General features: G+C 42.5%; 2 protein-coding genes across 3 annotated transcripts; one reads left to right on the top strand and one right to left on the bottom strand.

The window, feature by feature from the left end:
- Positions 1–3,254: 3,254 nt before the first annotated feature.
- Positions 3,255–3,844, bottom strand: LOC147439512 (uncharacterized). Its single transcript, XM_086484032.1, has 2 exons — positions 3,821–3,844; positions 3,255–3,731 (listed from the first exon to the last, which is right to left on the bottom strand). Exons 1-2 carry the CDS (start codon positions 3,842–3,844, stop codon positions 3,255–3,257), a joined length of 501 nt encoding a protein of 166 aa, XP_086340158.1.
- Positions 3,845–3,945: 101 nt separating this feature from the next.
- LOC147439511 (light-sensor Protein kinase-like) lies at positions 3,946–8,398 on the top strand. 2 transcript variants are annotated; one of them, XM_086485336.1, is made up of 4 exons: positions 3,946–6,188; positions 6,267–6,386; positions 7,004–7,943; positions 8,039–8,398. In XM_086485336.1, the coding sequence occupies exons 1-4, from the start codon at positions 4,448–4,450 to the stop codon at positions 8,058–8,060; spliced, it is 2,823 nt and encodes a 940-aa protein (XP_086341462.1). In that variant the 5' UTR covers positions 3,946–4,447; the 3' UTR covers positions 8,061–8,398. The 2 variants fall into 2 exon arrangements, with proteins under 2 accessions (XP_086341462.1, XP_086341463.1); XM_086485337.1 differs by having other exon boundaries at positions 3,950–6,188; positions 6,282–6,386.
- Positions 8,399–9,400: the final 1,002 nt, after the last annotated feature.

Here is a 9,400-nt window from a genome sequence, read left to right as displayed (position 1 = left end):
ACATACATATCCAGGGATGCAAACTACATAATGCTCAATGTAGGAGTCCAATTGTCAAAGCGTTGATGAGTAAAAATTACTGCATGTTGCTACAAAAAAATAAGCATTCAGAATTTCAAAATTTTGATATCGCCAATGCTTTTGGAACATCAAGAGACTCTAGGGTAGATTCTTTGATCATATAGATCCAAATCCGAGTGTGAGAGATATGCCAAAAAAAATGTTTTGCGGCTTGAAAGTGCAAAATAAATTAGTACTGCACTTCCACTAATTTTGAATAAAATTTCAAAAAAATTAATTCCATCGCATCCAAAATGTGCCAAAACCCCAGCTTAGACTCCTGGATCATATCCATCTAACTCCGTGTAACGGAGATATGCCAAAAACAGTGTTTCGAAGCCCAAAAATGGCAAAATGAGCTGCAAAATTCATGTTCTTGCTTTTACTTTGCTCTCCGTGATGCAATGTCAAGGTTGCTGTCATCACTCTCCTTGTGCTCTAATAACAATTGAAGAGCATGCCAAAGCGAAAGCTGTGTGGTGCATGTGCACGTGTGGTGAGTGTAGAGGGAAAGACTGTGTGTGTGGGTAGAGTACTCACTACTGAATGAGTGAGACCTCTTATTCTTTTCTGTATAGAGAATAAGGTAAGTCGTCAGTATTCAATGGGCTGTCAGGCACCCGCCTTGAGAAAAGGCACATGCCGCCTTTACGCCAACAAGGAGCAAAATTTATGAGGGCCTCTCTCACTCTTGTCGTTGAGTGTTTCCAGTTACCTCCACACACAAGTACTTCTCGTACTCTTGACGAATGCCACATTCATTGACATCACTATATAAGACATATTCCACATGTATAGAATATGAGTCTCTGAGATTGATAGTGGCACCCTTTCCTTAATTATGTGTCATGACACAATCCCTATATGTGATGGTCAAATCCGTTTATTAGACCATTTCAAGCATGCGTTATCAGGAACAATTTTAGAAATTGCTTAACACAATTCCATATCCATACTGTAGATCGTCTCGAGACGGATGGATAGACTAAATGGCCTGCAAGCTAACACATCTAGGGTATACAACAAAAGGAAAGATTGGTTGCACACAAGCTTGAAGAGTGGCCACAATGCCTATAGCCAAGAGGGTCGTTGAAGAATTTGATTGCAGGCTTGGTGAAGAGGTTGGTTACACAATTAGGTTTGAGGATTTCATTAGGCCTAAGACAATAATCAAGTATATGACAAATGGAATGCTTTTGAGAGAAGTTCTTGTGGATAGCTAGATTTCAATGTATTTTGTTATAATGCTTGATGAAGCACATGAAAGAACGGTGTACACTGTGATGTCCTCTTTGGGCTACTAAGGTCCGTGCCACACATCTGGACACACATGTGTGATGTTGAGCTGGCAAAATCTTGTTCGTTGGGAGACTCGTTTGTTGAGGCAAAAAGATGACACCCCCTTGCCCCACGCCCCGACGGACGCGATTGCGTCAAAACACATGAATGCCAAAAATAGGTCTTGAACTATGTGCTCATCCAACTGGTCTACATTGATTCATTGCGTTGCCCATTCAAAATGTAGTATGCATATTTTTATCTAGTCATGTGTGACAGACAAGGTTGCCAAAACAACCTATTCTAGACTGTTCGGGTGCTCGTGTTTGACAATGGCCTAAAGGAGCTAGTAAGGCAAGAATTTGATTGAGCGTCCCTTATTAAATTTCCATTCCAAGAGACTTATTGTATACTTGTGTTAACCATCTAACGTACTATCGCATGACATTTGCAATGTATATCTTAACCTACGTTATCTATATTGATTCATTGAGGCACCGCAATACAAGGAAAGCACTCTCAGACGAGACACCTTCGCCTTAAGAGGTCAATGTCTACTTTCATTTGTGCAGTTTGATATCATTTGCTGTAAGTTACTTTAAGCACAATGCACATGTTTCCATCAATAGTAAATATTTGATGTCAAGATTTATATGCATTTGATAGAGCTACCTCTATCATGTCTTGTGAAGGGCTCTAAGATGATGATCTCAAGCCATGGAAGGCCGTGATCCGATCGCAAAAAGCTAGGGACCAAGTTGTGACTAGATTTAAACTAGCAGAATACCCATACACTAAGGTAGAGGGGCCAATATTATGGCACAATATGGAAAGAGAGTGGATTCCTCCATCCGACAGGTATGAGCCAAGTCGCCTGCATTTTTGCTTTCGCTCCAATACGAAAAAGCAGACGTGAAAAAATTTTCTCTCAACTTTGCTTGCAGCACACACTTGCTTTGCAAAATTGGGAGCAGAGAATGCTGTGGCATGCGAGGGCCAGTAAAAGCACACCTTCGAATTCACGATCTGAGGCAGCGAGGCGTCCACCTAAACCATCTTCGTATTGCAGCCATGTGATTACGCAAGTTAGTGTTTTATTATTGAGGACTGGGGCCCACCACTATTTTGGCCCCGTTACCTTAGGTCTTGTAGATTTGCATTAAATTTAAAAAATCCTACAATGAGGCCAACCAAAGGCCGATCCGCAGGAGACGTCAACAATTCCTCAAGAAGAATCTTGGCGACCCAAGTCCATGACCGACCAAAAAAATTAAGCAAAAATTACCAAAATACCCCTCTAATTTGGGAAATTCCCAAAATATCCTTCAAATTTTAAAAATATCCCCAATATTTTGTCATAAATTCCCAAAATGCCCTTCAAATTTTCCAAAATTCTCAAAATACCCTTGGTTGTGAGATTAAATTTCTCCAAAAATAAAAAAATTTCTTGGCTTTTATAGGAAGACGAATAGTGTATCGATATAAAATGCTAAAACTATAATTTGAGTTGGTTATGTAGGCTTAGGGGATGAATTGCTTTGTTATTTTTAAACATAATTTCCTTTTTTGCGAGGTAATTTGTGACAAATTACATGCTATGCACTCCAAGACGGATCTCAATCATCAAAAAGGAATAAAGATTAGAAAATCTTGAACAATCCAACCAAAATAGATACAAGGGTAATTTGAGAATTTTTGAAATTTGAGGGGTATTTTTGGGAATTTCCACAAATTAGAGGGGTATTAAAGAGATAATTACCAAAATATCCCTCTATTTTGCTGAAATTCCCAGAATGCCCACAAAATACACCTAAAATTTTCCAAAATACCCTTAAAATTTTTGAAAATTCCCAAGATACCCAAAATCCCAAATGAAGCCAAATTGTCTTCATTTTCCGCATTTGCTACACCAAATGCTACTGGAAACAAACCCCCGTAGCATCAATCCCTGTGGCTGTCAATAAAGCACCAAGATATTTGCTTGTCAAGAATGTGCCATCCAACCCAATAAAGTCACGGCAATGGGAAAAGCCAGTGATGCATGCTCCAAACGCAAGAAACAAGCGATAAAAACGACCTTCAACGGTTTGTTGTAAATGGGCCATAGAACCTGGATTACTGGCCACAAGTTTGTCACAGTAAGATTGAAGTTTTCCATAAGATTTTGCATGATCGCCATTGACGATACCCAAAGCAAGTTGCTTTGCCTTCCAAGCAACCTTGTATGAAATTGAAACTCCAGCTTCTCGGCGCAAATCGGCCATGAACTCCTTCGGCCTATACATTGGGTGTTCTCGAAGTTTCTCAACATACTTTGATGCAACCCATTCGGCAGTGGCCTCCTTGTTTCCAAGCTGTGAAGCACCACCACAAGTGTGCTCATCAAGAAATGCCTTCACCACACAACCAGGCCCACCAGAGATCAAAGATGCATGCAATTGAGAGTCGTAGACATGGTAGCTTCGGGTGCATTGTTCTCAACCATGTTTGCATTATTCTCAGCCATAGTTTCCCTTGTGTATCTGCTCACAATTGCTCTTTACTACCGCACTTGCATACATACAAAGGCCTCTTGCTCTCAATATGTGTCATGCACTATCTTGTTGCACAACTCTAAAGCATAAGAATCTGCCCGCACATCTCTTAGAGGCTCCTCTGCGTGCCATTGTTCTTGCACAATGCATAGAAGGGAATGCCCTCACACCTGCATAAAGGTTGCCCACACTATTGCATATAGGCTGGTCATTGGAGAGAGAGAACGCGCAGCCTGATTATAAGCTAAGAGAATGCGCAGGCCTGTAGTAAGCTGAGAGAACGCGCGGCTGCAGGTTTTCGCGCTTCGTTTGCGTGCAGGTTTTTGCTCGCAGGCGAAATTATGTAAGTTTCTGGATAAGATTGGGAATTTTGAAAATACGAGGGGCAGTTTGGGAATTTCAGCAAAATGGAGGGGTATTTTGGTAATTTTCCCAAAATGAAATGGAGAGGACTGAGTCAGCACCTCAGGCTTCGACATGGGTAGCCAGAGAGGAAAGACGCAGAGCGTTGGGATAAGCAGGGTAGAAACAGAGCAGGCGCAGATCATGCGGGTACTTCGCAGCCCACCTCCTCAATGGATTGCGAGCGCCTCTGTCTTACCTTGCAGGAGCTCTCCTCTTCCATTCAACTTGTCGCCAGCAGCCCCTCCAACTTTGTTCTTCATCGCACCCAATGCTTCTGTCTTGCCCGATCCTACGCCCTTGCTGTCCATCATGTCTCCCAACAACTCCATTGGGTCCTGTCTGCATGCGATGACTGGTGCCTTCTAGAAAATCTCGTCCCTAGCCTCTCTGAGCTCCACCATGCCATGCTTCAAGGTCACAAGTTTCTGCAGGACTGCTCTTTTCTAGAAGGGTGGGTCAGAAAGGCAATGATTCTGGCTTTAAGCAGTGAAGCGCAAGATGTCTGCCTTCATGACCTGGTATGGTGCCTCAGCGTCGTCCACCAAGCTCTACACCAGCTTCCTTTTGCAGTTTTGAAAACAGAAGATGATGTTTTCAGCTCACTGAATGCTACATGGGCTGATACCTCTCAAAAGGATGATTTGATGACATTGACAGATGCTTTGGCGCACAATATCACCAAATGGGAGGGTCACCTTTCACAAGAAAGCTTGCCTACTCATTTGCAGGAAGAGGTGAAGGGTCAATGTTGCTTGGCAAGGTTCTTGCTCCGAAGATTGCTAAGGGAGATCGATTTTTATGATGCATATGATGGATTTCATGATGCAAGTGCAGCTTATGATACATCACTAGAGTGCTTGTGGGTAGACCCGATTCACTTTACGATTAAGGAAGCGATTGGGCATGGGGCTTATGCTGTAGTTTATGAGGTTGAATGGTATGGTCAAAGGTTTGGACAGAAAGAGTTCTTTGGGGTAGATGAGAGCTTTTTTGGGAGGGAAGCAGCCATTCAATCTAGATTGCGACACCCAAATGTGCTTCAGCTTATTTGTTGCACTTCAAAGCCTTCAAGAAGCAGATGCAGCCTGGTCACAGAGTTAATGGACATGGATCTCAGAAGCATGATAGATAATCGTTGCAATAATGGTTTTAATCCTCCATTTTCTTTAGCTACAGCTGTGGATCTTATGCTTCAAATTGCCAAGGGGATGGAGTACCTTCATGGTATGCATATCATGCACCGTGATCTCAAGTCGCACAATTTACTAGTCAACAACCATATAAACACTTATTATGATGGTCGTATGCGAGTGAAGGTTGCAGACTTTGGCATGTCTAAGGCAAAGTATACGAGCTCGAAGTACACAACGCTGCATGCCGGGACGACCTATTGGAGAGCCCCTGAAGTTTTTAAAGTTGAAAGCAAGAAAGAACTCGAAAGAAAGTACACAAAGAAAGCAGATGTTTACAGCTTTGCTATGGTGTGCTATGAAATACTGACTGGTAGTGTTCCATTTGACGATGGCAACAAGCTCAAAACACTTCATAAAAGGTTGCTTAGAGGGGAAAGACCCAGTTTACCAAGAACTTGCCCTCAATATTTGTCAAGCTATATTGAAAGATGCTGGCATGCCAATCCGGAGAAGAGGCCTTCGTTTGCCCAAATTTCTCGGACATTGCGGCATTTGAAGGCCATTCTCCTTATGAGCGTTACTCCATCCTCCTCCTCTGCGCTCACAGATCGAGCTTGTGCTATTATCGAAGATAAATTGGAGCAAACCATAGGTGCTGATTGGGTTTCCAACATATCAAGAGGGGTGACAACAAGGTCTTTGACAATCTCGTTCGAAATGTCCTGGTACAAGGTTGTGGAAAAAAAACTGACTGCAGATGTGGCATCATCAACTGCGGGTATTAAACATTGTTTGCAGTGATGCCCTTTTCTCAATTATTCAGTTTTTGAAGTATCAAAGCAACTGATTTGTAAAGTCACTTATTTTGCAGCTACTGCTAGTGTTATTGGGCGTGATTCACAATTCATCTGTTGTGTTCAGTGGCTTTTTGGTCGACGCTCTCTGCAAGAACATTCTCGGCACACTTCTGACTTAGGTGAGTTCCAGTTAGTCTGTGACTATTTGGTGGAAAGAGTGCCAATCAAGACAAAATAGCTTCTTTCAACTCTTGAAGATATGTATTCAGTTCCAGTCTTTTGTTGGATATGAAAACCTCTAGAGTTAGTGGGGAAGAGAGCCATGGATTGTGCATGAGATGGGGAATATTTCACTTGCACACAAGATACCTATGCTGCTTTGTTTGGGACTGTCCTCAGTGTTTAAGAAAAGGCAGTGCATTTCTTCTGTCCTTAGGTACTTTTTTTCGGGCATATTAGCACCATTATTCTCCTTCATAATTCCTGTTAAAGGATATTGCATTGATGTAATGGGGTGAAGTTGGAGTCCTCAGAGAGGAGGGGACAAGGGTCAAGTTCTCCCTCCTCGTCGGAGGTTCTTGGCCAAGCGGGCTGGCATAGAACTACAGTAATAGAAGCTAGATTCCTCTAATCAGCACATAGATGCAGCACCTTTGCTTGTCAGTTGTGGATGTATGTCATGTCAGAATTTAAGTTATGTCTATAGCCAATTGCATCTGTGTTTTTTAAAGTTTATTTAGATTCGATGATGGGTTGGACATCTCTTGACATAGTTCTCTTTCTTCTGATTCATCAGTTGGAAGCTCCCTGCTCTCTATCCGACGTTTTACTTATGTGGAGCTTGACCGGGCAACGAAGCAATTTAGTGTTCCCCTAGGAAGGGGTGGTGCAGGTGTTGTCTACAAAGCCACACTGGTCACTGGTCAAGTTGTGGCTATCAAAGTTTTTTCAGAGAGGAGTAGAGAGGTGTCTGGGCAGGCAATTTTTAGAGAGTTAGAGATACTCGGAAGGATACGGCATCGCAACCTAGTACCGTTGCTTGGGTTTTGCTACGAAGGGGATCGTCTCCTGCTTGTTTACAAGTTCATGCCAGGAGGGGATCTTGAGAACTTGAGGAGGCACGGGAGGGTTCTTGATTGGGCTCACAAGTACAACATTATTTGTGGACTTGCCCTGGCTTTGAATTATCTGCACAACAATTGTACACCATCCATTTTGCACAGGGATGTGAAACCTTGCAACATTCTGCTAGATGAGAACCAAGAAGCATGTCTGTCAGATTTTGGTATTGCTAGACTTCTTGGAGATAGTGATACTCACATGACGACAAATCTTATGGGAACCATGGGATATATTGCACCAGAGTATTTGACAACTCTCAAGTTGGGTCCTGAAGCGGACGTTTATAGCTTTGGGATCGTGGTATTGGAGCTGGCTTGTGGAAGGAGGTCCATGGAGCCGGATGCAGAGATTCGTCATATTGTTGAGTATTCATGGACGCTGCACCACCAGAAGAGACTTTTGGGTGCAGCACAAGAGAGTCTCCGGAAAGAGGGCCACCACTACAATGAAGAAGAGTTGCAGCGCTTGCTCCATTTGGGACTTGCTTGCATTCAGAGCAACCCAAGAGATCGTCCCAACATGAGCATGGTTGTTCTGATTCTGTCCAAGGAAGTAGAGGCACCGATTCCAGTCCAACGACCTTATTACATGGGACTGCTTCAGGACGATTCTGGGTAAGGAAGCTATCCTGATAACTCAATAGTTAGCGAGTTCTGGTTTTATCTGAATTTCTTTGTTGAAGGCTGGCGTTGAGTTTACTCACTTGCAGTGAGCCTGCTGGCTATGTCTAGTAGATATGAACCATAGAAAGAGTGAGCAACATTTTTTGTGCTGGGTGGTAAGTACAGTGGTTCAGGTCTACCAGCTTGTCACAGAAAGCCACTTGCTCAAGGGGTTATTTTACCATTATTTCTTCTTACAACATTCAACACCATGAGTTATTGGTGGGGACTGACCACATACCTAGCTAGGTGCAGTTGGAGGCAGGAGACCGCTTGTCCCAAACTTGTGCCTTAGTGTTAAGAGGGTGATTGGTCTCCATCACGCTATCAACTTCAACTTGGCTTCTGCCATGTGACATCTTATTTGGCCACATTTGTATGCTTAAATAAATGGGTGGATCTCTCTCTCTCTCTCTCTCTCTCTCTCTCTCTCTCTCTCATAAAACAAGGTGAAGCAACTCTATGGCCAGCTATGGAAAGGGTATGAAACTTAAGGGAGTTCATAGACCTAGTGTTGATGTAGCCGCTTGTTTTGTTTGAATGATTAACAAGAGGGTGTGATAATGTAAGGTATTTCGAATGGCTTCAAACTAAAGTGCTTCGCTAGTTGTGTTTGCATTGAATTGAGATCGACCAAAGTATTGAAAAGCTATATATGCCATTTCAACCCTCCTCTAATGAAAAAAAATTGACAAGGTATATTATTTGATGCTATTAATAACGTGTAAGATATTTATTAATTGGGAGGAGAGACATTAAAATGAAGGGGGGAGAGACGGAGAGTTTTTTTCATCAAAGCGTGTTAGATTTTTTTACCAGAGTGTGTTTGGATATCGAGCGTAGTGTCTCAGAGGTGTACCTTGTAAAAAACCACAAGGAGGGCTAGAATTTTGTGAAGCTCAATGTTCTTAATCATACAAGATATAGTGTCATTAATTGTTTGTTGTCCCATTTTTATGTTTAAAAAAAAGAAGAAAAATGCAAGTCTCCTTGCATGGGCAAGTTTGCCAAGGCCTTCCCAAACTTTATAATATAAGAGAACGTGCCATTTCCACGACAACTTGCAATTGTGAGCGCGTTCATTAATTGTGTTCTCAGAGTTAAAAATACTCAGAATGCGATCGAATGTCTATCGTTGGTTGCATTGAACCTTTCGTATGACCGCATTACTTGAAACAAACAAGATAGTGGAGGCAGAGTGGACATTGCAAAGCTTGACGTTGCGTTACCAAGCTTTGGTATGGAAGAGCTGAGAGGGCTCTTTTATAGTGGTATAGGACCAATTTAAGCACAATAGGTGCATACTAGAGGCGGGGTGGCTTTCTGGCCTTGTTCTTGTTGCACGTATCCCGCAATCAATGCACTCTAAGAGCGCATTTGGGATAGAAAGCTTCTCAGGCACCTGTTGT

This window comes from Adiantum capillus-veneris, chromosome 16 (genome assembly GCF_014529385.1).
Source record: "Adiantum capillus-veneris isolate H3 chromosome 16, ASM1452938v2, whole genome shotgun sequence".
Lineage (NCBI taxonomy): Eukaryota > Viridiplantae > Streptophyta > Polypodiopsida > Polypodiales > Pteridaceae > Adiantum > Adiantum capillus-veneris.
This window is presented reverse-complemented; position numbering and strand designations above follow the sequence as displayed.

Coding starts and splice junctions, on each gene's coding strand:
- LOC147439512 (XM_086484032.1), bottom strand. CDS start 3,844: ATGGCTGAGAATAATGCAAACATG. Junction 3,732..3,820: donor CTGAGAATAATGCAAACATG/GTTGAGAACAAT, acceptor TGTGTGGTGAAG/GCATTTCTTGATGAGCACAC.
- LOC147439511 (XM_086485336.1), top strand. CDS start 4,448: ATGGATTGCGAGCGCCTCTGTCTTACCTTGCAGGAGCTCTCCTCTTCC. Junction 6,387..7,003: donor TCGGCACACTTCTGACTTAG/GTGAGTTCCAGT, acceptor CTGATTCATCAG/TTGGAAGCTCCCTGCTCTCT. Junction 7,944..8,038: donor CTGCTTCAGGACGATTCTGG/GTAAGGAAGCTA, acceptor ACTCACTTGCAG/TGAGCCTGCTGGCTATGTCT.